Source organism: Gallinula chloropus (genome assembly GCF_964237585.1).
Source record: "Gallinula chloropus genome assembly, chromosome: 4".
NCBI classification, from domain to species: domain Eukaryota; kingdom Metazoa; phylum Chordata; class Aves; order Gruiformes; family Rallidae; genus Gallinula; species Gallinula chloropus.
The window spans coordinates 90511646-90538970 of NC_140088.1; the positions used below are offsets into that span (position 1 = coordinate 90511646).

The window sequence follows — 27325 nt, forward strand, 5'->3', positions numbered from 1 at the left end:
AGCTACCTGCCAGTTGATGCCATCAGCTGTCTCCAGCCTAGATGGCCGCCTGAGCCAGGGGCAAGCTGGCAGTACTTCAGGTTTGACAAGCAGCTAATGAAGGGAGCTAATGAAGAGGTGAGGTTGTCTCACCGCCCATAAGATTGTGCCACAGAGTCATTCTGCTTCACTGCATCTGCAACCTCATCTCCACACTGCTGTGTTATACTGTGTGGAGTGCCACTTCCCAGATGGAAGGAACTCAAATCTCCCTATTAATCCAGTCAGCAAGTTCCCTTTTCCTTGTTACTGTCACCAAAACAAGCAGCTTAAACTCAGAACATGCCCAGACACTCATGTAAAAGAGCTGGTTTTGAATTTGTGTGAGATGACAGCTACCTCTGTACTGTTCTTGTAATAAGTCAGTGTTCTAGTTCCATACCTGTCTGTAATTTAAGGCATCTAAAAAGACAGAATCTTCAGCAAAGACAACAGATTTACACGGCATGTTGATTCCTAGAGCAAGTGTTGAAGTAGCTGTGACTACCTATAAAATATCAGACATGAGGATGTTGATTAGAAATGGCAAAATCCAGTTTTTAAACATGAGTCTAATATCAGTGTAATAACCAACTCCCATCAAAAGAAATTCTCCTATCATTTTTCATATAGCTAATCTCAGACCTGATGAGTTTAACAGAGCTAGAAACATGCATGTATTTCACTTCTCACTCAGTTCATACAGTTATGATATATGCATATTAAACTTTTGCATCCCAATAGATCTTTTATGGAACACAAATTGCAATAGCATTACAACTGATTTTACAACTCTACTTCGAACACATGTAGATGTGGTGCTCAGGCCATGGTTTAGTGGTGAATTTGGCAGTGCTATGTTACCAGTTGGACTTTATGATCTGAAAGGTCTTTTCCAGCCTAAATGATTCTACAATCCTGTGATTCCACGATATGCTCATCTGAAGGACAGAAACACTTGGTTCTATCAGTTCGGGTTGTTTTACTTGTTTGGAAACCTTCCTGGCAGCATTTTTTAAGTGACCCTGAGAAAGTCAATGCAATATATTCTAACCTTGTGAAAGGTACACTGTATTTTTTAAATACATGGAGAAATTAGAATTTAAAAGAGAGGACTGATCCAAATTTACCAACCTTGATATATCCCATCCTGAAAAGCATCTCCACCACTTGTCTTTCCTTGATGGACATGGAGGCGTGATGATACCCAATGCCCCTCATTGCCATTGTTTGCTGCAGAGCGCGTTTTCGCTCAAACCTAAGTCGATGAAAAATCTTCTTCAAGGTCTACAAATAATGTTAAATATTAACAGCAATCAGGCATTGTTAATGAAAAATATTATCTGATGAAATTCCAGGCACTAGAGATAACACAGCTGGTTATGAGCTTCAGCAAACCTGAGGCCCAAAGCATACAATTGTCATGTACATCACTTGTCATTATGATGACAAAGCAGAAAGTATTCTTCTATATTTCTACTTTTTTTTCCACCTTTGCACCAAATGCCATTACACCAGCCCCAATCATACCATGCAGCTAGACACAGCCAGACAGTAAGCTTGCATGTTCATGACATCTACTCAAAGCATGGCCTCATGTCCCTGTACCACATGCAGAACAGCTTCCTAAATAGCTATGTGAAATGAATACTCTTTTGTCATCACTGCCTGGTACCACCATCTCATCTCCCTACATAGTTAAAAGCTTCCCCTTCCCACACTGAAATAGCCCTGAATTAAGCTTTTTCAGTATTTTCTGAACTTTACCCTACAGCTAAGTGTCCAAGCTACTTGTTCAGTGCCTTAACCCATGTGCAACTACGGGAGGCAGCGTTCCTTCCGTGCTGGCTGACAGCAGTCCAAAAACGCCATTGGGATCCCAAGTTCCCAGGGTAAGGAATCATGAGAATATTAAAAAGTTTGGTTGCAGTCACAGAATTTTCCTCCCTTTCAAGACACCACAATAAGCAGAAAGCATTATCAAGATACTACAGTCAAGATTTTGAGCACATTTCCTCTCAATTAAGAGCTGTACCACAGTTATTTTTTTGTTTAAAAAACTCAACCAAACCCAGCTATACAAACCACAGTCATGTTTTAGGAAATTTGGACTAAAGGGGATCTCCTGAATCAAAGCCCAGTCACCCACTACTGCTGGAAACCATGCCATACATCTCTCTTTCCTAAATTGCTCCATGATTATTTGTATATCAATATATACATTAGTATTTCTCATGGACATCTGAAGACAGTGAGTGCTTTTCTCACCTTTTATTTCCTCAGGGGGCATAAACATGTTGAAAGACATGGAAAATTTTGCATTGTGGAGATGAAAACTTTTGGAGCCTAAAATAATTTATCACTTAGTCTTTTTACGAGATATGAAGGGTTTAAAAGTGATTTGATGCTAAGCACACAAAGGTACCACATAGCCTATGCTGGTGACTCAGAAAAAACAGGAGGCTGAGATGTGAATAAGTAACAGAACTGCACTGCTGATAGTTCATGGAAATGAATTAATTGTGGTACACATCCCAGGACTCTTACCCCAAGAATGAGTCAACGCCTTTTTATGTGACAAAGTTGCTCATACATCTTAAAAATAAAAGTTAAGATTCAGACCTGGTATCAAATTTGAACTGGGAATGTTTGGTATGTTCCAGGAAGTCAATGAAGCCACACTGCATCACACATTACCTGAGCTTTATGTATTCATGCACAAATTCATTTTAGACACACGAGCCCAAAACCATATTAGAATCATCCATGAGTTACTTACATCTTCATCCACTGCTTTAGGATCAGCATAAGTACACTCAGAAGGGACAGCAGTTAGCCTTTTAAGTTTTTTTTGTAACTGTTGCTTTGTGGTCTTAAGACAAACCATGTTTTCTAACTTACTGGGGCTCAACTTTTTAGTATCCCTGCATAGAACATATGATAAAAACAATTAGTCCTGTAATTAATGTACATGTCCAGATATTTTAAAATATTCTTTGGGTACTGAAAGATACAGACTCATTCCCTGTAGAACTGCAAGCACAAATATGTACCCAGGTCTGTTAATATAAGTTTACTGCTAGCAGCTTCCCCTGTATCATAGCTTGTACACAAGTAGTTCTGTGTGAAGCAGACAGGAGGAATTATGATGATAGACAAGACTGAAGGAAGATGAGAGCAACTCTAAGTACCTCATTTAGCAAATTAGTAGGTGAACAAGATTGCACAGCAGTAGAATTAAACATTTGTTATGGATTTTCTGCCAATAGTGATACAAAGATTTAGGACAGGATTTGAAGAGGAGGAGAGAGGGAAAGCTATTAGGAGGCAGATTTTCAAGCTACCTCAGTGTCTAAACGTGTGTCTAAATTCCTACTGGATTTTCAAGTTCTCACTATGAAACTCAGCTAACTTAATTCTTTCATGATATTACGTCCAGAAATAAGTTATCACTGAATTACACTGTCACAATACAGAAGCTTTTTAATACCATATAGTTGTAATACTCACTGAGGGTTGAATTTTACTAGCATTTTTTCCACTTTCCTTAGTTCGTCTGTTAAACGTTCTTTTTCCCTCCTGGTATCGTGGTTTTGTTCTTTCTGTTTTCTCATCAAATTGAGGAATACATTCCTGGCTGCACGTTCCACTGAATCCACCTTAAATCTTCAAGTAATATATAGTATACATCAGTTAGGTGAACTGGAACAGAGGTTTGGGTTGGTTTTTTTTTACGTGGAATGTTCAGTGAGCCTTATGTGATAGCCAGCAGAATCTAATCATTAGAAGCAGATGCCTATTCCACCTCCAAATCATAGTCTGCATTCATGTTCAAACTGCTATTGTTCCAAAACTGAGCAGTAAAATGGTTCTGCCAAGAAACTGTCTATAGACATCTCTACCATGCCCTAAAGCACGCAGATAAACACGAATTGTAGCCGAAGTAATTTTAATTCTTCTCAACTGCCCAGGTGAGAATCAGTGCCTGTCTGAATTCTACACAGTTGTTCTTCCTCATATAGTTTTTTCAATATAGGACTGTTTGGAGTTTAAGTGGGATGGAGACTTCTCCAGCTTCTCTCTGAGAAGCATCTGTTATTCTTGTGGCAGCAGGCAGACCTGGTTAACAGCACACAAGGTGTCAGCCACACATGGGAAGACTGCATCTCAGTCCATGCTTACTGACAAGCAGCAAATTTTGATTATCATGTCCAGCATTGAGGCCCACACATACTGTACTAATATTGGCAATAAGGGTAGTGTCAGTAGGTTCTGAGCTGTAATTGCATATCAAACATGCATATCTGATTGACACATGTTGCTGGATGCAAGATGAGGTTGGGAGAGGCTACGCAGTGGAACCATTGCCATATGACAACGCAGGCATTAACAGAACTTTATTTCAGCCTTTTCCCTAGCAGATCTGCCCCTACATATACCAATGGCCCCTCTAAATAAACAGCATATGTTTTCCACAAGTTTTGACTATGCTGGGACAAAGCAGATGAGAATCTGACTAATTTTCTCAGACTTCATGCAGGGAATCTACCTATTCCACACAGTAATTAAATGCTCCTGGTTTTATTTCAGTTAAACCTTTAGTGCCATAAAGATGCACAAGCTGAAAGAGCATGTAAGCCTTTATGTCATGTGTTTCAAAGCAAAGGTGACAAATACCATGTAAACAGCATTTGTCAAGCCATACCCATGTTTGTCCCTACACCCCATTTAGCTAATATAGGCAATACACCTGTGATACATGCAATGGAAATACTTACATAAAAAATATGGCAGGCAACTTATCCATCTCATACAATTTATCAACAAAGCTTGCAAAATAATTCCACTTTTCACGTTCTGAACATTCCACAGGATTCGGTTTCAGCTGGTCCAGTAGCTCATTCACCTGGCCAGTATTATTGTGGAGATGTTAGTGGCAGGAACGTCTGGCCAGAGGCTAACAAATACAAAGATTCCACTTTGCCTGTGCCAACTTCTATCAGCTCAATTCTTTAAAATCACTCACAACTGCAATAGCCACATATAGTTTACAGACTAAAAGGTCTGTAAGTTATCAACTGACTTTGGTAAGAGCTCAGAATGCCAACTGTTCTATAAGCCATTGCTACCATCACTGTGCAAATAAGAAAGTATCACTAACACACTGTTTATGATATATTTTCAGATTGAAGTGTCATATTTCAAGAAACTTGTTTCTTCCCCAGATATTGTTAATCTTTTTTTCCCATTGCTCTTAATTCACCACCTCCTCATCTTACATTTTATGATGTAGGAATAGGTGATCTTCAGACAAGGACTTGATTTTCTACTCACAGCTATAATGTCTCTTTTACATGGAAGCATGCATACTGTCTGTCATTACACAGAAGGTTTAAAACAAGCACCAAAAAACTCATGTAAACTAAAAACATACAGTGCTGATACAATATTTCCACCTCCCTCTCACTAGGAGGTGCCAAGAGGAATCAGAAATTGAAGTCTAGCAGTGCCATCAGAAGTCTTATTCCCAGTCAAGCTGTTGTGAAAACATCACCTTGCAAATGCTTATAGAATTGCCAGAAATATTAGTGCTTATCTTTCAAGAACAGCAGCAGGTAAACGTAATGAATAATTGTTATCAGGGGAGAAACTCCTATATTACTCCATATAATTACAATTATTGTTTTCAAGCTGTACCCATTCTTAAAGCACCCTGTAACAGCTGTTACCTTCTGTCTTCGGCCGAGCACAATCCATTTTCTTAGTTCTTTCTTCAGTTCCTGTTCATATTTCCTCACATCTGTCTTTTTTATCACTATTTTATTCTTGAAAGATACAAACTCCTCAGGATCCAGCTCCTGGAAAACATCAACGTAAAACACTGCAGCGCTTTTTGGGGTCTGGTTTTTGGATATCTTGTGCCCAGAGCTGCATATACCCACCTGTGCTCTCGGCCACTTTCGCCAGACTTCTACCATTGTGTCATAAAGCTGGATGCTCTCCCGTGGAGACAGGGAAAGATCTGAAGGAATGCCATACTTCTCAATCTGCAAGGAGGTTAAACAACAAGAAAACCACACAAAACAAAAGAGGAAACATTTTGATGGAATCCTTGTTGCCTGAATCTAAACAGTGGTGATTGTCCCTCCCTACTCTGCCCTTGGGAGGCCCCAGCTGGAGTCCTGTGGACTGTTGGAGAGGGGTCAGAGGAGCCACGGGGATGATCAGAGGGCTGGAGCAGCTCCCCTATGGAGAGAGGCTGAGGGAGCTGGGCTGGGTCAGCCTGGAGAAGAGAAGGCTGCGGAAGGACCTCATTGCAGCCTCCCCGTCCCTGAAGGGAGCAGAGAAACAGGAGGGGAATCATCTTGTTCGAATGGTAATTAGTGGCAGGACAAGGGGGATGGATTAAAGCTAAAGGGGAGAGGTTTAAATTAGATATTAGGGGGAAGTTCTTTCCAGAGAGAGTGGTGAGGAGCTGGAACAGGCTGCCCAGAGAGGGGGTAGGTACCCCATCCCTGGGGGTATTCAAGGCCAGGTTGGCTGGGGCCCTGGACAACCTTGTGTAGCTCCAGGCCTGGAGGTTGGTGTCCCTGCCTGTGGCAGGGGGTTGGAGCTCTGTGACCCTTGGGGTCCCTCCCAACCCAGACCAGTCTGGGATTCTATGATACCAGCATTACGCTTACGTGATTGACTGTTAACGCAGCACATGGATGATAGTGTTCAATACTGAAGTCACCATCCTTTAGAGAACACACATACTTCTCCAAATCATTGTACCTTTCTTCATACAGGACTGTAAAGAGACAAAAATGCATTTGGCTGTTTTAAAAAGCAAGCACTTAATCCTGCAAGGCTTGGTTTTTTTGTTTAAAAGAAAAAAACCCAATATACACTTCAACTCCTACACCATGATTAAAGCCCTTGCAGGAATAACACCAACATTTATTTGTTAGTCACAAAATATTCTGATACACACCCAGTCTAACACGATATGATTTCTTCTGTTGTACTTTAGATTTCCCTTGATATTTTCTTGGAGCATTCTTTTCAGAGCCTATAGAGCTTCTTTCTATTGCACTCTCAGCTCGTTGCCAATACCTTTTCACAGACTGTAACCACCTACAGTGCAAGAAGAAGAGCTGTAAAAAATATTTTAAGAAAATTTCTACAGCTATAATAGATGAATCAGTAAAATCTGCTCAATTTCTTCTACAAGGTTTCTAGTCCCCCCTCTCATCATCTCCAGTGGCGTTTTCTCCAGCTTCATCCAGGGGGCAAATAAAAACAATGTGAAATAGCACCATATATATGTGTACCTGAAGAAAATGCAGGTGTTTTCTCTGACTGATGATGGCCAAGTGTGCTTATCAGGCTTTGCCAACTCCAACAGATGTAAAAGCCCCCTAACTTCCTCTGCACAGCTCAGCTATAGGGTCTGAAGGATCAGTAGTGTGTGTTCTCATTACAGAGTTAAGAACTACAATAGTGTTTTGTGTCAATGAATGGAGTAAGAACAGAATAATACATATAGCAGTAACTCCAAATCAGTTGCCTTCCAGTAGCAATTGACTGGTCTTAAACCAGCTGATATCCACTTTAAATGTGCTCTTGTGAGCAAGAAGATCCCACACATACTCAGTTAGGTGTTCTGGGTTACTGACAGTAGCAGAGAGCGCCAGAAATGGACACCGAATTGTTACCAGAAGATGCTCCCAAACCTCTGCTCCAATTTCACCGCCAAGACAATGGACCTATGTTTTTGGAGAAAAAGATTAAAAAGAGAAGTTTTCCTTATCAAAGTGCACCCATAATAGGAGTTTAGTGTTTTACAAATATCAAAAGTTTGGCAAGATCACTACTGAGTAATTCTTATGTTGTGGCAAGTGTCTCAGAGCCATATCAACTGTCCAGTAAATCCCTCTCCAGACTTCACTGGGTAGAAAATTATTCTAAATTTCACTCAGTGTGTCCTCTTGAGGACTAGCAGAGTTTTAAGATCTCTCACTGGAGTACATAAACACTACCAGGTGATGGGAAAAAAGCAGGTCTGAAATAGTATTTCTGAAAGTTGATTTACCAGAAATAGTGTATGCCATGAAAAACTGAGTCACTGGCAATTTTCCCTCAAGGTTTTTCATATATTGGTTAAATTGGCTACTATTAAAAGACACCTACCTCATCAAATATAACATACTGTATCCGTTTGGTCCACTTTTGGCAACGAGGAGACAGCATCAAGATTTCAAAACATTGAGGCACAGTCACTAGTATCTAAGAATAAAATTTTGCAAAGCATTATTTACAAGTAAACTAGCTTATCAAGTACAAGTAGATCCTGTATTTTCAAAGCATAAAAAAAGATTTCAAGGTAAGCAAGAATGAGTGATTTGTCACTGATGTCTTCAAGAAAGAAGAGCTAGGAAACTACAGGCTGGCCATCCCCACCTCAGTCCTTGGGAAGGTGATGGAGCATCTAATCCTGGAAATTATTTCCAAGCACATGGGGAACAAGAAAAACATGTGGAGTATTCAACATGAATTCTGAGGGGAAATCATGCTCGACCAGCCTCAAACAACTCCTGTGATGAACGACTGGTTTGGTAGATGAGGGGAGAGCTGTGGATATTGTGAGGCTTTTGACCATGTCTCCCACAAAGATCCTCACAGACAAGCTGCTCAAGTACAGGCCAGATGAGCAAAGTCAGGTGGACTGAAAACTGGTTGGAAGGTGCCCAGGGGGTTAGCAATCAGTGACACAAAGTCTAGCTGGAAGGCAGTAACCCAGTGGTCAATGGTGGGTCTGATTCTGTTTAACACCATTAATGATCTGGTTGATGGGGACAAGAAGTTAAACAGAATGATCACCACCAAGTTCTCTGTCCAGTTCTGGGCTCCATACAAAAGAGACCAACCTAGTGGCTTTCTTTGATAGAATGACTACCTCAGCAGACAAGGGAAGAGCCACTGATGTATTCTATCTGGACTACTGTAAGGCATTTGCTATATGCTGGAAATCAATGTATCTAAATGTTTCTTTATTTTAATCAGAGCAATTAATCAATTGGATGTCCCTTAGGATGGCTAGGTAAGGTTGAACACCATAGGCTGCTTCTTGTAAGCACTACAGGTATGCTTGCATTTTTCTATTTAGTAATGACACAATTGCTAGAGCTACAATTTGCAGAAGCCAGACAGAATACAGAACTCTTCGTTATTATTATTATGATGTGATAGAACCACCATACAAATATACCTGAGAATTCAGGACATCATTGCGATAATCTCGCGTGAAGACTCCACACACCACCAGCCCATCCGGAAGGTTCTTGGAGAATCGACTGTATATAGTCCCCGTCACTTGGTTTACAAGGGCCTTAAATGAAGCAGGTCATTAAAACTAGACAGTGTATAGCTAAAAGCATTCAATTGTACTAGACTACAATGTATTATGTAATGTGCTGTTAAGTCTAGACTGTGAGCAATGTTAACTTCAAAAAGATACAGTACTTGGTTTTCAGTTGTACTCAAATGCTTTCCAAGAAACCTAGTGTTGGGGAAGGGGAGCTATGCTTGAGTTCTGTATTTTGATTATTTTCTAAGCAGTTAAAAGGAGATGCCATTCTATTGTATCTACAAGCACTTTAATGAGCTCAAAGTCCTGGGTCTGCTGGTATAAAATACAGTTCTGCACCCAGACTGAAACTCAAATGAAAAGGTGGATGCCCAACCTGAACAACAACAAAAAAAAAATGACAGAATAAGTTGATTTTTTAATAGAAAACTATTCATAGAGATTCCTATTGAGTAACAGCACATGTAATTCAATAGCCAAAAGCTGTATCACTGAACATTAAAATGAGTATTGGAAGGAATCAAAGCATTGTGCTTCAGCACTTTATTTTCTAATTATTAGGATAGAACTCTCATTAAAAAAATATCCTAGTGTCTAGAGTTTCTCAAAGCATCTAACAGTGAACTCAATTAGAAGACAACTTGACTTCTTGGTCATTGTTTTGGTCCAAAATTACTTTACCAGGTCAGTAGGTTTTTGGTACTCTCACCATTTAAAATGCTACTTATGGCAGTTTTGGTTTATAAACATTCCTGACCTTAAATTAGTTTTACAGCTATTAACAGACAAAACCTCTACATGAGCACAATATTCTGAAGATTTTTTGATAAACATGCTGTTTCTAACAAACGTGAAACAGAATGTAAAGATTCCATTTCTAACAATTAAAACCACCCATCAGCTAAACTGGTGTAACAAGTTCCCTTGAAGAGCCTCAGAATCACCCTGAGAAACAGCACAGGACATGAAGCAGGATGCAGCCTTACCTTTGTAGGAGCAACATACACAACTACTCCATCATTGCTTGTTTTCAGAACTTTCTCCATGCAGTAGTATGATGCATATGTTTTCCCTGATGAAGTGGGAGCAACAATCACCGCAGACTCATTATTATCTACAGCATCCAGAAGTTCTCGCTACGAGAAATCCAGGTACTTCAGGTCAAAATGTCTTAAGTTCTTATTAGTAAACTATCTCCTCTTGTGAAAACATCTCTTACTTTTGCATGTAGACTTCACATGCAGATCTGAGACTACAGAAAGTCAGAGCTAACCTAGTCATGTTATGACTGTGCCCTTTTCTCTTAAGCTGTTAGTAGAAAAATCCTGAAGTCAACATTATAACTTATCCATTTCAATTATTTGGTCTCAGCTGCTGATACCAGAACATTCTGGGTCCAAACCTGGATGTTTTTAAACTTAAAGTGAAACCAGTTAGCTCAGCAGGCTAGAACTTGTGTCCACAATCTTGGTTTAGAAGGCAGTATTTTTTCCCCCTGCATTACCAGTTAGAGACACCATCAAAATCTCACTTCTGCTCCAAGCACACAGTGCTTATCACTGTTTCCTTATTGTCTTCCTCCATGCTCTCACCTCACATATGTTTATGAAAGGATGAGGGAAGGGGTAAAGAAGAAACAGAAATAGTACTTTATATTTATCAGCACATGTGCCAAATTTCAAGCTGCTTTTCAAGAAAGCGGCTGTTTTGCAGAGATGGACACGCAAAGCAGCAGATTCAGCCAAAAACATCCTTTCTTTAGGCAGAAAAGTTATTTCTCAGCCTAAATTGTGGATAATTCTTTAGGGGTAAGCAGAGGATGAACACTCAGGGATTATTCGAATGGGGCGTTACCACTATCAAATATGGTAATAAGGCAGGAATTTCAATAGGCTCAGCATTTCTTATGTTGAATTCCTTGGGTCAAGCTCTTGGTGTAGAAAGGTCATGGAATCCAGTCCAAAATAGTCTGAATTTGTTAAACTTGATAAAAATGTAAGTTTGTTAAACACCACCATTTTTGACAAGTAGTATAATACGTATTTTTAATTTCCATTAACTTTACACAAAGAGCTTGTGTTTCATTACCTGCCATGTGTCTGGTATGAAATGCTGCACTCTGGGATCTGGATCGTTTCTCTCTTCTCTGAGCAAGTAATAATCCATGTACTGCAGCTGGAAGCGAGCGGGACCCACTCCGACAGCATAACTGCTTGTGTTCTGATCATTACTTTCTCCTGCCTGTAAGGTCAAACAAAAACTCAAGTTTGATTGAAAGCTAGGTAAAGATTAAGGAAATAGCACATCTTTTGCTCTGTGGAGCTCTGCAAGCTTTGAGAAAACCTAAAAGTGCAGGTGATTTTTAAATATTTCTTGCAGAAATCTACACCACACAACCTTACATCAGGGTTATGCTTGTATCTCTTCAAAGGAGATGTCTTCTGTAGCCAGTGGTCATGTTGGCATTGATTTTGTCATCAGAAGAGCTAGGAAAACAGGTTAGCAGGCAAAGCTCAGCCTCTTCAACCTACTGCCTGCCAGACCCTCCTCATCCTATAGCTGTTTCTCATTCAGCCTGCCCTGACCCCCTGTGCAATGAATCGCAGTTGCAAAAGGAAATTCAGTATCAAGATGGAGCATGATCCCAATTTTTTTTAAAGCATTATATTTTTAAACAATGCCTATATACCCTAGGAAATCCCATATTTAACATATGTGGACACATTTGGTTACAATGGCTGATCCCGAAAGCTGTACAGATAAAGCTTTACAACACACACCAGAAAAATCATGTAATAAATTTGATTGTCAGGGATGTCTGGATGTCAATTAACCCAACTCACTGCTAGAAGCAGGTGTGATCAGATCAGGTCACTCAGGGCTGTGTTCAGCCAAGTTTCTACTATCTCCAATGATGAAGATTTCTCAACTTTGCCACTTTCTTGAATGAAATATTTTCAGTTATTCCTGAAAATTTCAGTTATTCCTAAAATTCTCCCAACTTTGCAAAAGTTCTTGAGATCCGTGGATCCTACAGTTCCTGAAATGTTCTACATTCTTTGGGACACCAAACACCTTTACAAGAGCAAACAATCACCCTACACCAGTTGAATTTCCATAGAAAGAGAGACAAGTTTCCAATCTTCAAGGGAAGGAAAATTCTCACAAAATCACTTCCTCCTGTGCCTCTTAGAAGACCCTCAAGGGAGGATGAAAAATAAGCTGCCAAAAAGTCTTAATTCCACTGTGCCTGAGACACTGAAGTGACTGATACTGGTTTTAGAGTTCACTGCAATCTTCCTTCCTTTTGCTACTGACTCCATCTTCTGCAGGCTGAGTTAGAGAACCACTTTAGCATCCCTTCTCCCTAATAACATCCCATCTACACACCAAGGTATCAAACAGCTCTTAATGTTAAACCAGGCAGCAGGCAGGCTGCTAACAGGCAGAGGAGCATAATGCCAAGCCTTAGAGAAACCACTTCAGAGCCCGGCACTGGTGGCCTCAGCTGTGCTAGCAAGGACAACCATCTCAAACTGTTTCCTTCAGAGGTAATACCTTACGGACAAACAGAATAGTCTTTACCCACCTTCACAGTCTCAAAGATTTCCTTTGCTAAAGCAGCTCATCTGGGCCTGTGAGAGAGCAGCTGCTCACCACTGGGCTCTATCAGTTATTTTTTAACACTCAGAGTTCAACCGATGTGACAAACTGAACCAGCCAGTACCTCTAAGATGCCCAAAGCCTCAGGCAGACACAACTAAAACAAATCAATCACTCAATTTGCATTTCAAAGGCTATCTTTGCAGGCATACAAAAATTTTGCTTACCAAAGGGGAAGTGGCCTACTGTGCCAGCTATCCCTCACATCAAGGGTATCCATGGGACTAAAAACTAGTATCTGAAGCAAGAATAGGCAGTTTCCAATCTTTTGGCACAATAGAAAATAAACTAAGCTCAATATAGCTCTACACACTATACAATGCTTCAGAAAACCCTGTTGATATCCAGCTACAGATGGAGTTACAGTAGAATCACCACTGTCTATGAAGTTACCGGGCCAGACAGAGAGCATGCCAAGTTCTCAAATCCCAGAAGTCGTAGGTATCGGGTCAGCTTCTGCCAATGTGATTTCTCCAGAAGATCTGGATATTTTTCAAGGAGGATATGAATTCTCCTCATGACTTGAACAGCTTTGCTTAAATCTTTAGAGTTTTTACCTGTTAAAAAAAGCCTACAGTTATTTTTTCACCATTAAGTGTCCATTAAGTATTTTGAGACCTTACCTGCCCAATCACAACTCTTAGAATTTAGAAACAAGTTTTAGACAACTAGATGAAGACAGCCTACACTCCTGTGACCTCTATAAGGACTGACACTGAAGACCAAGCACCTGAACAATTCTCTCTGCTTCTGCACACTCAGCTATAAAAGGGAATCACACTCCTGACATTCACATAAGAGCTCTCCCATTCCACCTTCCTGACCCACAAAGTTGTTAATCTCATTAGCTACATATTTTACTCCAATGTTTGTAACTCTCCTCAACACCTCTATGTATGTTTGGACCCCCCCTGGCTGAGGGGTTTAATTTTGGTGAAACCCGAGGCCACTAACCATGGCAGCACAGATTCCATCATTCAGACTGTGAGCAACCCACCTCAGCCAATTAAGCCATCCACTGTAACACAGATACATTTTAGTGTGCAAAATACATAATTATTCAACATACATACAATCAAATACTCTGTTTACAAAGCAGGAAGAGAGTTACAACCTGATGTCATCAGATACTTTCCAACTGAACCAAAGGATCTTGTCACAGCAGAAGGAATCCAGAGCCTGATAATACTTAAAAATGCCTTTCATGGTCCTGAAACAGGTGTTATTTACACATCTTTACCCCATCTGAGAGTACCCAAAGTCACTCACTCTCCTGGTCAAAGGGAGTGGAAGCTGAACACTGCACATGAGTTCATACCTTGCTCTCTGCAGTGTTCCTTCCACACTTCTAAACATGCAGACAGTCCAGTCATTTCTACACTGAACTTCACAGATTTACTTTTAAGGGTCTTGAGAAACTGCTCCATTTTATTTATTCCAGCAGTCAGGTTTGCTTTTATTTCCTTTTCAGTTGATACACATAAGGTTTTCCATTGCTCCTGTTCTTTCTGTTCTTCTTTCATTTTAAGTCGCCTGTTGTTTTCCTCTGCAATTGTTTCTGCTTTACTTTTCTATCCAATAAAACAAAGATATTCAGAATTAACCATCACTGCATGCAAGCATCATCCAAAAAAGTTAATCTATAAGCTCAATCCCTTTATAGTTTTCATCTCTGTGATGCATTGTGTTTTGGGAGTTCTACTTAATTTTGAAGGAAATAAATTTTATGAGTCCAAATATGTTGCTCAGAAGAGCTTCCCTAACCTTGATTTTAAGTCAGTATAAAGCTTCACAAATGGTATAAAAAAGCACAACATGGAAAAGAAAATAGATGTTTGAAAGTAAAATGTCAAGCTTTTATTTTATACATGGGCAGTAGCAATTCTCGTTGTATTGAGATGCTTTTAAATAAATTAAATAAAATTAGGAGCTAAAGTTAAAGTTAGTTTACATACAGCTTTCATGGGTAATTAATCAGGCCATAATTGATAACCTGTAGTACAGACCATTATGAAGTCTTACTCAAATCATGACTGCTCAATGTTAAGTCTGCAAGTACACGCTCCATACGCTGTGATGCTTGACAATGATCTCACAGTTAGGATTGTTTCCAAATAGTGCAGGGAAATAAACAATCAAATAATTTTTTTCCAGTATTTCTTAATAGTTTCTTCAAGTAAAATGAACTACAGTTTCCTTGCCAATACACTATAATACTGGGCATAAGCCAAAACCTGTTAGTCTTCATAGAGTTGATATTTATTAATTCTATTTAATTTTTACTTTCTTGTGCCTGTTAACATGTGTAATTCCTCAGCAGTATTCCTAACTAGGAACAAATGTACTTTTGTCAATTAACTAAATAAATTTGAAATATAAAGGTGATTTAAATGTCTTCACCCAGGAACTCCTAGTGCATTCCGAATACAAACCTTTACCCGTGGGACTCAGTCAAAATCCTTCCCTGGGTAACAGAAAAAAGGTTAGGAAAGAGCAACTGGAATATACTCACATGGTTTTTTTGTGTCTTCTTGGCAGCAGTTTTAGCATTCCTTGACACATCCTCTTGACGTACGATGAGCTTTGAAGTGCCCTCTTCCAAAGTGCTGCCATAAAAGTGACGGAAAGCCTGTAGCTTTTGTATTAGCCTTCTGTCCTCTGGATCTTTGGATTTTGCTGCAAACAAATATAATTTATTTAAAAACCACTCTGATAGGATTCCAGCCTAATCTATTTCCAAGAAGAGATACCTGGGTAATGGATAAGTTTAAAAAAAAAAAAATCCCTCATTGACCAAAAGGTCAAAATCAAATTTTGGAAGAGGCTGGCTACTAAGCCTTACTGACATCCAAGAGTACTTGGAATTGTCTGCGACAGGAGAGAGGCTCAAATTCAAACTACTTGAATTGAAAATAATATAAAACCTAACAAACGGGATGTCTGGAAGGAAATAACAACTGTCTGAGAAAAACGCCTGGACTTCTCACACAGTCCATGAAGATAGGAAGGTGTATTCCAAAGAATTCAGATCAGAAGAGAGACCTGTTCCCTATGAAAACAAGGCTGTCATCAGCATATAATGAAGCTGCTGGAAGAACACTTATGCTAGCCAGTGGAAGACAGAGAGCTGAGCAGATGGATACTTCCACACTCAAACCCTAGGTGTTTCTCTCTGCTCTAAAATCAAAATGACGAGTCAGCTTCTCAGTGTGAAGTCCCACCACGGAAGATCTTTCTGGGTTTCCCATAAAGACTGAGATGACACACACCGGCATGCAAGGCACAGGAGAGGAGGGGGGGACCCTCTCTTCAGCTGGAGTGGACACAAACTTTCAACTCCAACATTATGGAAGGTGCTCTAGCTACTCTTCCACAGGTTACACTCTCCAAAATTTCCACTGAAGACACAGTGCACGGAAGAACGAAAAAACCATCCTGTCAGGAAGATGAGCAGATGGACCCCTGGTTTTATAGGTCAAGTGGTACAGGAAGCAATACTTCTAAGCAGCTGAATTCTGTTGTAGTCCTTAAAGCTATTTCAGATAATACACAATGCATATACATAACAGGCACAGCATTTTAAGTACAATTTAGCTATTGCAGGAGCTCTAGTTTGGCAAGTATTTATGCAGTTGCACATATATTCCAAATGAGATGTCCTTCTCCAAAGCCACAATAACCTTTACGACACTGTTTTAGCCAACACATGGACTTTGATGTCCTTACCATCAGCTCTGCACCATACTTGCTCGTATTGCTCAGTCAAGGGTCTGTTGGAATGCCAGTGACGAATCTCATGAAACTTCTTGTATTTAATAAGTGATGTAACTGCAGGATCGTTACTGAAATACACAAACATGAAGCACTGGGGAAATTAAGTGTCTTCTGAAATCTCTAATGAAACATTTAAAATAGAGTATTTATCAAAACACAGTTTTACTGTGGCAGAAAGCCAGCACAGGTTTTAATTCTATTCCAAATAGAATTTCTCAAGATAGTCTCAGGGTTTGAAAGAATTACTGACAAACAACATAAATCCCCCTTCCCCCCCCCCCCCCCCCGCCCCCCCCCCCCTTCTTTCCATGCAGATTAATCACGGAATGCAATGTAACTATATAACTCACACACTGGCTACAAAATACTTGTTGCACAGCTCAGAACCCACTTCAACAAGTGGCAGAGCAAACATAAAGGATAATCTCTTCTTACTTGATTTTCAGTATTTTTATTTAATGCTTTCCTTATCCTGAAATCCATCTTTGCCATTCAGGCTAAGGCCTTTCAGATACAAACTGTACATTTAGGAAAACAGTTGCAGAATGCAGAATAAAAAAATAAAACTCTGTAAGGCAAACAAATAGCTGTATGATAAGATTGGACTTCCTCTCAGTATTGACACATACACATAAATGGGAAATTTTACCCAGCCCCAGCAAAAGCACTTCTACATTTCTACAAATTGAGCATAATACAGATGCAAAATGCAGGGGATAGAAAATAAGCCTGCATGAGGTTATTCTGGTAGAACAAAACTCATATAGGTACCTTGCCAAAATAGGTAGGTCTTTCAAAACATCACCAGCATATGCTTCAACAAGATCAGATTCCACTGGGATTAGTCCAATGGTAGGAATTTCGTCTTTGTAGTCTGTACAGTGTAAGAAAGAATTAACACTGCTTAATTAGGAATATATATTTCCATATCATACTTGAAAATTCTGTCAAGTTACATTTTGAGCGAAATTCTAGAAAGTAAAGTTTGCTAAAAGGAAGCAGCAGTTTACTAGTTCCCCTTTTCCTGTTTCTTCTCAAGCATATGAAGAAAGAAGATGACATTATTGATTTTGAGTAGATATTCTCAATATCCCTTAGACACCTACACTAATTTTTGAATGCTCCAACCTGCCCCATCTCACAGGCATCTACTGATTCCATAAGACCATTCAACTGCACTTTGGTTAGATGACTGAAGATGGCTCGTGCATCATTCCCTAGCCACAGCTTCAGTCTTCAAGGACTCCAGAAGAAATACAGAAATCAGCAACACAAATGCTGTGCCAGAGGGTTCCTTAATATCCCAAAGATAATGAAGAAACAGTCTTTGTTGCCTACTAGAGCTGACTTTGCTATCTTTGAAAGTGCTCACAGCTCCAGTAGAATTATATTCCAGCCTTTACCGAGTTTCTTACCAACTCTCTCTTCTAAAGATTTATACAACTTGACAAGTTTAAAACCATTTGAAAGTTACAACAAAACAACATCTGAAGAAAAGTCAGGGATCAGGCTAGCAAACAGAGCTAAAACCAACTCCTACTGACACCAGTAACACTATTTATGCTGTCTACAGTGGGCTCAGAATTTCACCCATAAGGCCTGGTCAGATTTCTTTTGGCAGCAGCTGCAAGTTTTGCTAGTGGGTTCAAAGGAAGGAGGAAGCAATCCGCAAAGCATGGGTTAGATTTGTGATCAGGATAAAATCAGATCACCACTTCAAGAAGTTTTAGTGATAGTCATGAAGATCATGCTTCTAACTCTCTAATTTGGAGTTGTCAATACCTTTAAATAACGTTGACTCTTCCTTGAGAAAGAGTTGGGAGGTCATTCGTACTGGGAAAGCATCTCCAAAACTGGGCTTCACAGCCAATTTTGTTACAGTGTCCCATAAACATTGGTATTCAGTCTCCAGTTCTTTCCCCAATTCCTTTTCAAACTCTATTCCTGCACAGGGAAGAAAGAAAGAAAAAGGGAAAAAGAAAGAAATTGCTGTATAATTAAAGGTTTCCTCAAACAGAACCTACACATTCACTTCTGCAGCACTGGGCCCAAAGATATCAATCCTACCCAAGGCCTCTGGTCATTAGAATAAATCAGAACAAAATGTTGTACATTCACAGTTTTTAATAAAGAAATACCTACAAGGGTATAGATAACTTAATAAATAAATAACCCCACCAGATTTACTCTTTCTGTGGAAGACTGCGAGCTCCACAGCTAAATACGTGTTTCTCTTACCGTTGCCTGCTACAGGGTAGGCTATAAAATGATAAACTTTAGTGCCCAATGATAGCTATTATTAGAAAAACAAATGTTTCAGTGTCTTATATTTCCTTTAAAAATTCCTCTACCTGTGCTTTACTAAGGTGCATACAGGACACCTTGTGACTAGACTCACAGTGAAAGGGTTCCAGTTTACTATCAGACTCATGGCAGAGGATTTCAAGTAAACAGAATTACTCTGAAAGAACATTTGTTAAAAATCTTTCTCCATACTTCCTTGCTCTGTCAGCTTTTGTAACTTTTTGTGAATCTTAACACATCTGAAAGCCTTTGTAAAGCTTCAGCTCCCAATTTCACACCTGATTTTCTAGACTTGGGTATAGAAAAAAGTTTCCCTATTATTCAGTTATAAGTATCCATTATTGTATGGGTAATTAGAAATCTCTGCTCATTTCTGCTTATACAAGCAGTTTTGTTCTCATTTTGTAGTTTAAGATTAGAAATGTAAGAAAGCAAACTGTTAAAGATAAATACCTTTAGTGCATTCGACCTCATAGTAATGTGCAAGATTTATGAGCAGTGAGTCATCATTTAAGTCAGGCAGATAAGTTAAATCCAGTTTCCAATCATCTGTATCACTGAGCTGTGTCAGTACAAAGTGTGTACACAACTGTTGCTGTTAAAAGAAAGTAGACAATTAATTCTTATGGAGCACCTTTTCACATTGAGGGACCAAAGCATCTCCAAAGCAAGGCTAACAACCCCAGATTTTTGGCATGAAAAGCACCACACTGTTACTTGACTTCTGTGATGAGGAAGCTGCCTTCACTGTTCTCCTTCACTGTAATAACCAACATTAAGCACTAAAAAGGCCTCCCATCAACCTTCCTGTGCTGGATGAAACCAAAAGCTCCATCTAACCCAGTACCCTAACACCAACGCTGGCTAACTGGACATGTTGAAGAGTTTCAGTAGAGAGATACTACCCCAAAAGTTCTCCTAGCCCCACTAGCCAGGGGAGGTTTTTCCCCAGCAGGTACATTACATTCTTTGATCTCATCCAATGACTGAAGTAGCATATAAAAGAAAATGAAACCTGCAACCACAGGAAGCAGACAGCTGCACATACCATTCTTATTAATGGTAAAACTTGCTGTGTCCAGCAGTATTTCATGATCCTAAGCTGAGCCCTCTGGGAAAGAGGCATATGAAGCAGAAAAGCCACTGTAAGACACTGCAGTCTACAGAGGTCAGCTGCTGCTTCTGGAGACAGGGGGTTGCTGCTTTGCTGTTGAGAGATAACAGATAAAAGGTTGAAAACAGCCTTCAGTAAAGTAATTGCGTTCACCTTTAGGTAATCAGTGCTTTGCCCTTTGTTAAAGCAGCTAACAAATTTGATCAGTTTAAACAATTTGTGCATTGTAATTATTCATGGATACAATCACTTCAACAATGAATATTCTTGCAGCACTGTTACACAGACCAGTTATAATGTAAAACCACCAAACCCCCCCCCAAAACCAAAGTTCCTCCAAAAAGAATCAGACAAAACTTAAACCACCTGTCAGTCTGTCTGGCTAGGAATATTATTTTAGGAGGGAAACTTAATATCTATATGTAGGCCTATGCTCTTTTCTCAACTGCATTGCAAAGTCTGTACAGAAATCCACTCCCCTGTGCTAGCCACTCACAGCTATCCTGCAGGCCATTGAATTCATGCCTCAAAATACTGCTGATAGGTTGTGCCTGCGTTCGCTTGGTGAGAAGACACCACTTGTGGTATGGTCACAAAACTGACATCATCACCACGTCTGGAAAGAAACCTCTTCTCTGAAATGTCTTGCCACCATGAGGAAAAGCTACTAATCAACTGAATGTTAGGAAAAGCAAAGTGAGTGCAACTACGTTCTCAGGTAAAATGCTTACAGAGCTGTTAACTAAGGTAAAGCTTTTCCTTGGGGACAAGGTGCCACCTGCAGACAGATCACGGTCCTCTGGAAAATGTGTGGCCGCAGTAGTTACCTGAACCAGACCACTTACAGAGCACAGTCACTAAGGAAGCAGCTGGGCCTCCCTGCAGTTTCACATCTAGGACAGCCTCTTCTGGGAGCAAATTGTTTGTGGTCACAGTGCTAAAAAGATATTTAAAAAATACATCTTACACTTGCTGATTTCCCTGTCTTTGCTCTCCTGGAAGCATTTGCTCCTTCCAGCATGGTGCTGTATATTTTCAATCCCACGGCACATGCAAGAACACAGACCACACGCCGAATGTCAGATCCTTCAGGCCACAGTTGTTTCAGTAGACGGACAGCCTGATGAACCTGTAGCCATAACATTACCAATAGCACAAATGATCTCTTATAGTAAAAATTCCAGAGAAAGAACAAGTCTTATCCTTTACAGAGTTGCATCAGAGAAGGGGAAAAAGGGATATGAAAACTACAGAAGGAAAAGTGGGCACAGTATTACAATAAAAATAGCTCTTTTTTGCCACCCTGTGGGCACCAACAGCCCAGACTGTCCTTGGCCAGCCCCAGAGCCCCATCTCAGCTCATCCATGCCATCAGCACCTGCCCCGGCAACCCTGCCAGTCTCCAGCTTCTGACAGCCCAGCATACTGGTAACCCTGTCCGGCCTGAGCCCGTGCCCAGGGAGGTGCCCGATGCCAAGGGTTTCAGCTGCCCTGCTCCTGCCTGGTGCAGTGGGACAGACCCTGGCAGCCAGGCTGTGCCCTGTCACCTCCCAGGCAGCTCCCTGGACCCCCAAGGAGCAGACACCTGTCCTCGCTGCACCCTGATGTTTTTCTTTCTGAGGCATCAAATCACAGAATTTGCTGCAGGGAAGTTAATCATCAATCAAAAGTATTAGCAGGAGCCAGCCATGTCTCTAGTGACTTTAACACACTTTAAGCAACACCATTTTTTTCTGGACTGGAAAAATTCAGCTTGCCAGACCAATATCATTCTGACTGGAGTCCAAGGAAGCCTTGCAGCTGTTCTCTGCAGGAACAGAAGTACAGTCACAACACTGCAGGGTAACTTAACACACAGGGAAATGGCAGGGGTATATTACAGAATCACAGGGTTGGAAGAGACCTTTAATATCAAGTCCAACCGTCCCTGTCCTGTGCTGACTCATATCACTGAGCACCTCATCTCCCCTCTGTTAAACACACCCAGGGGTGGGGACTCAGCCCCCTCCCTGGGCAGCCTGTGCCACAGCCCCACAGCTCTGCCAGGGAAGAACTTTTCCCTCCCATCTGAGCTGACCCTGCCCTGGGGCAGCTTGAGCCCATTGCCCCTTGTCCTGTCACCTGAGCACTAAAGGTATAACACATACATAAAAATACCAAATTTTTAAGGTTGATGTGCTGTAAAATGGGTGTCATGACTCCATTGCTTTAACCACATGAGCGCAGACCTTGCAACTGCAATCAAGCTCTTAAAAGTAAAAAACAACAATCCCAGATCATGAATACTTTTACTGCTAAGAGCCTGTGCAAGCCTTGGAAGCTGCAACAAAGTGAATTAGATTGAGATGTCTCTACATACAAGGCTGCTGCTGGCAGGAGCACCAACTCTTGCCCGCCAGCATGTACTTTCCCACACCCTACCCTCAGGAGGCAACTGCTAGTTGGGGGAAGAGGCAGTGGTCACCATGCATCTGTGGGGCAGCACTGGTAAGGGTGCAATTTATGCCACAGATGGTCTTTTCTGGACTGGATCCATCTACAACACCAAGGCAGTTACCAAGATGGAAGCTTCCCTTAAGTGACATCCCACAGATCAGCTTCCAGCTGAACCATCTGATTTTAGTGAGCTTCAAAGGAATAAACAGCTTCATAGAATCATGAAGGGTGGAAAAGACCTCCAAGCTCATTTAGTCCAACTGTCCCCCTACCACACATATGCCTCATACCACCTCCCTGGGCAACCCCTTCCAATGTCCAACCACTCTTTGGGAGAAGAAATGTCTCCTCATTCCTGACCTGACCCTCCCCTGGCACAGCTCACAGCCATTCCCTCTGTCCTGTCACTGGGTATCTGTGAGAAGGGGCTGAGCCCCAGCTCCCCACAGCCTCCTCTCAGGGAGCTGGAGAGAGCAAGGTCTCCCCTGAGCCTCCTCTTCTCCAGGCTGAACACCTCCAGCTCCCTCAGCTGCTCCTCTTCACTCTTGTGTCCCAGACCCTTCACTTCCTTCGTTGCCCTTCTCTGGACAAGCTCCAGGGCCTCGATGTCTGACTTGTAGCCAGGGGCCCAAACTGATCCCAGTATTTGAGGTGGGGCCTCAGAGATGAGCACAGGGGGATGATTGCCTCCCTGATCCTACTGGCTATGTTATTCCTGATACAAGGCAGGATGCTTCAAGCTGCTGTAAAGAGGATGGGCACAGAGGAGACTCTCAGACTCAGGGTATCACTTCAGGGTAAGAGAGATACAGTTCTGACTAGGAAAGAATTTCAGGAAAAGTAATGGAGGAAGACAGTCAATCTGAGGAGAAAAAACAGAAGATGATCAAAGAAGTCCAATTACCTCTTTTTGTACATTTGGCAAGGTTATCTTGAGGTGTTTATATAGACACATGGATGTTTCTTTGTACCTGACCAGGGCTTCACAGGCATGCCTCAGATGTCGTTGATTCTAAGTGCAGCAGTCAAAAGAATCAGAAGTCAGTAGATACAATGCATCAGGGACTGCTACACACTGACAGAAACTGTTCAGATACATAACTACCCTCAGCCTCTGAGAAACACCTGTGCTAAACACAACTCCTTTAAAAATCACATCCCTAGCCTAAATGCTAGCGTTTGCTGGCATATTACAAGTCAACTAAGAAATGAAACTATAGAGGACAGGGCTGGGGTTTGACACCAATCACAAAGACTGGTTAAAGATTCCAAGACTAATAGATCAAAGATACATAAAATGAGGCATTTGTCAGTGCTTTGTCACTTTAATATGTAAAATATCTCAAGGTGAGTATCTTTTAATTAAATCTGCTAAGTGGAACTAACACCACTGTTGCAAACCAAACACAATGTTGTGTAACTTACCTTCTGAAAAAATGCTTTGTGTTCATACATATTCTGAACATGGTATCCATAAACTCTAAGAATATCATACTCCTGTCCTGAAGCAAGCACAACGTTGAGTTTCTGTGATAATGAATGAGCGATTAAAATGGATAAATAGTCTGTGTGGAGAGAGGTCAGTCCTATGTCAGACACGATGATGAAGTAAGGACAGCTGTTCTTCAGGAAAGTCTCCCACTGGGACGAGAAACAACTGGAGAATTCTGTATGAACAGCAGCGTCTGTGTTATGCCTCAGGTGGTTTATTAATGCAGTACGCAAGAAGAGGTAGTGGGGATATGGAAAGTACATCTGCTCTGCATCCTGGGGGAAATAAAACCAATGAAATTGCTATATTTGTTGACACAATTAACAGCTTCCTAATCCTGACTAGGAAGCAGTTGGTTTTCAAGGAGCACAGAGGTTTAAACAGCAAACAATTGTTACTCATTCAGTACCTTGAAGAAAACAATGATGTATTTCGCTCCTTTTTCAGTGAAATCCTGCAGGAAGCATTCGATTTGATAGAAGAAGTTTAGATACTGCACTTTCTCATGTAAAAACATGAGTAGCAGGGAATCCCCATCTATCACAAAGAATTCAGACTCAACAAAATCTTTTAAGATACTGACATAGCTGAAAAAGAAAGAGCATGTACATAGCATTACTGCAAGAAAAGCTGGGGATGTGGGACAGAATAAATTTGCATCCTAATAGATTGTTAAATACATCTTTTTGTTAAGTAAATCAACTAAACATTAAACATAGAAATTAAATTATCTTTCTTGGATCTAGTGTTAGTCCTAAATAGCTTGCAGTCCTGTCAGTCATTAGCAATATTCTCCGGTACAACTGCAGATACTTTGTAGTACCCGAGGTTTCTGTGACTCAGTGGGGCACCTCTTGTCTGTCTGCTTCTGGAGGAAGTGGTTATCTGCTCTTTAAGAAATACCCCACAGGAATAACCACAAAATGTATTTTGAGAGCCTTCCTGCCTGTGCTTCCACCCGAAAATAGTAAGTGGGTTATCAACAACTATCATGACAATGACAACTACTTCCCTCAACCAAGGGACAAGGAACACACCTCCACAGCAAGAGAATACATGCCTTCAAGAAGCCAAAGAATTAAAAGAACTCCCCATCTTCTTTGAATTTCAGAAAACTATGGAAGTTGATAAAATTTGTATTAATCAATATTAGGTCTTGAAACAACTCATCTTCCCTGAAGACAGCAGGTATACCTGCTACTGGCAGCACCTCAGTTGTTTTTAATACATCCCAGGAATTGACTGGGCTCTCCAGCTCCTTAAGAATCTGTGAAAGCCCAAGGACATGATATTTTACCCAGGACAGACCAAGTAATCAGGGGGAATTCTGCAGGTCCAGATGAAGAAGAGGCAAGCCCTACTAGCAAAGGTTCTCTGCTTTCATGTTTGTCTATTACAACTACACTATTACATATTACAGTGCTAATACATGTTATGAGAACATCCATACTCCAATGGTAAGGATGTGCCTGTTTTCATCAAGGCTGTCAAAAATGGCTGATACACATCACCTTAGATCAACACCCGGGAAGACCCAGCTTTCCTTTCTGGTTGGGATCAGCAGTCTCTGGTCTATAGTCCCAGTTTGTCATCTGATGCAATGGGTAGCCTTCCACAAACAAAACCTATGTAAACTCCTGTCTCATACATTTAAATTGTCTGCCTTTGATTAACACTAATCTCTTTAGCATGACAGCTCCAGAATGAAGAGAACACACTTCACTGTCACCATGAAGAACACTATCACTAATCCTTTTCTATATCAAGCAGGGAAAGGAATCAGAATCAGAAGGTACAGAAGGATTATGCATGAGAAATGGCATGCAAAAGCACAGAAGCTGCAGATGAAGAGGAAAATTTTGTAGCCAAGCTGTTTTCTATGCTGTGACAGTAGCATAGAAATTAAAACACACTCAAAAAAAAAGGCTGACAGGGAATTTGAAAAAGAACAAATAGCTGTAGGTAAAATTGTCGATCAGTTCCTAAAACAAACAGATAATTCATACTCTTTGGGCAGAGTTTCTACTGTGTTCAGAATCTTCCTTCACGTGGCCAGGAGAACTATGAAATCCAAGCATGCCTTAGGTCTCCTGGCTTTCCACAAACCTAGGTGACAAACACATAGAATCTTCTTCTAAGGGCTACTACACTGTGGTGTCTATTTGGTTCAAAGCAGCTAGTTTTACTACCATTTACTACATTTCTTTCCACGGACCCCATTGTACTTACTTAGCTCTTGATAGGAATGCCCAAATCCGTAGCCTCAACTTCTGCAGAAATTCATCATGTTCTCTTATTTCTAAAATAACCACATATATGTTTATTGAAAGAGCCACATAACCACAACTCATCAAGTAATTAAAATACCCTCAAAAGGTGAGGCATTGCAAGAAAAGTCAGCTCCTCACCAGGGCTTTGGGAACCATGCTGGAGAACATTGAAATCCTTGCTTTCAGTTTGCGATGCCCATTGTATCACCTCTTCAGTGGTTGAAAAACCGCGAATGTTACTGTAATCTAGGTCTTCAGCTTTTCTTTGTCTATCTTCCTCTTCTTTAAGCATCCGCGTAACAGCTGCTTCTGCTCTGTCACCAGTCTCATCCTCCTTATCAGTATCACTTGTACTCCCACTGTCTTTATCTTCCTTTGTTGGAAAGAAGCCTATTTTCTCACTGTCACTACACTCACTATCCTCATCATCATCACTTGCATCCTCAATTGCACCTTTGTGAAGAGGTCTCTTGAAGTGAGCTGCAGAATCCATCACAGATCTTGAACCTGGCATCCAAAAAAAGAAAACTCTAAGCAATCAAGAGATGATTTGCAGGAAATATGGTGTGCTCTGAGGCTTCAAACATTAAACGATCTAGTTCAAAATCACACTGCACTAAAACTTTAAGAACAATCAGAAAGCCTTTTGTGAGCATTCTTTATTTTCATTTTAAAATCAGCAAATATTTTAATCAACTGTATAGAAAACATCAACTTCTGTCTTTAAGTTTACTAGAGGAGCATTACATACCTCTCTTGCTCTTCGCACGAAGGGACCCTTTGAGGGCGTTAGCCATACTTTGCTGTATTAGGTGTGTCTACATGACACACTCCAAGGAATGAATGGTTCGTGTTTCCTGGTACAAGTGACTTGTGTCCAACACAGCTCACACTAGGTCCCA

At 40.7% G+C, this 27325-nt stretch overlaps 1 protein-coding gene across 1 annotated transcript in view; it reads right to left on the minus strand.

Annotated features, from left to right (window-relative positions):
- The window catches only part of DDX60 (DExD/H-box helicase 60), a gene marked incomplete at both ends in the record, with an annotated part of 38995 nt that extends 12058 nt beyond the window's left edge, over positions 1-26937 (minus strand). Inside the window, 28 exons of the mRNA XM_084263291.1 lie at positions 422-522; positions 1149-1305; positions 2798-2942; positions 3529-3684; positions 4797-4924; positions 5748-5876; positions 5961-6065; positions 6702-6811; positions 6995-7137; positions 7654-7769; positions 8194-8289; positions 9272-9391; positions 10357-10506; positions 11459-11611; positions 13427-13590; positions 14352-14604; positions 15546-15709; positions 16760-16875; positions 17579-17681; positions 18590-18751; positions 19565-19706; positions 20160-20318; positions 21193-21354; positions 23566-23673; positions 24087-24428; positions 24563-24740; positions 26383-26452; positions 26562-26937. Of these exons, the coding sequence (XP_084119417.1) occupies positions 422-522; positions 1149-1305; positions 2798-2942; positions 3529-3684; positions 4797-4924; positions 5748-5876; positions 5961-6065; positions 6702-6811; positions 6995-7137; positions 7654-7769; positions 8194-8289; positions 9272-9391; positions 10357-10506; positions 11459-11611; positions 13427-13590; positions 14352-14604; positions 15546-15709; positions 16760-16875; positions 17579-17681; positions 18590-18751; positions 19565-19706; positions 20160-20318; positions 21193-21354; positions 23566-23673; positions 24087-24428; positions 24563-24740; positions 26383-26452; positions 26562-26937 (4308 nt within the window). The remainder of the gene's footprint in view (positions 1-421; positions 523-1148; positions 1306-2797; positions 2943-3528; positions 3685-4796; positions 4925-5747; positions 5877-5960; positions 6066-6701; positions 6812-6994; positions 7138-7653; positions 7770-8193; positions 8290-9271; positions 9392-10356; positions 10507-11458; positions 11612-13426; positions 13591-14351; positions 14605-15545; positions 15710-16759; positions 16876-17578; positions 17682-18589; positions 18752-19564; positions 19707-20159; positions 20319-21192; positions 21355-23565; positions 23674-24086; positions 24429-24562; positions 24741-26382; positions 26453-26561) is intronic.
- Positions 26938-27325: the final 388 nt, after the last annotated feature.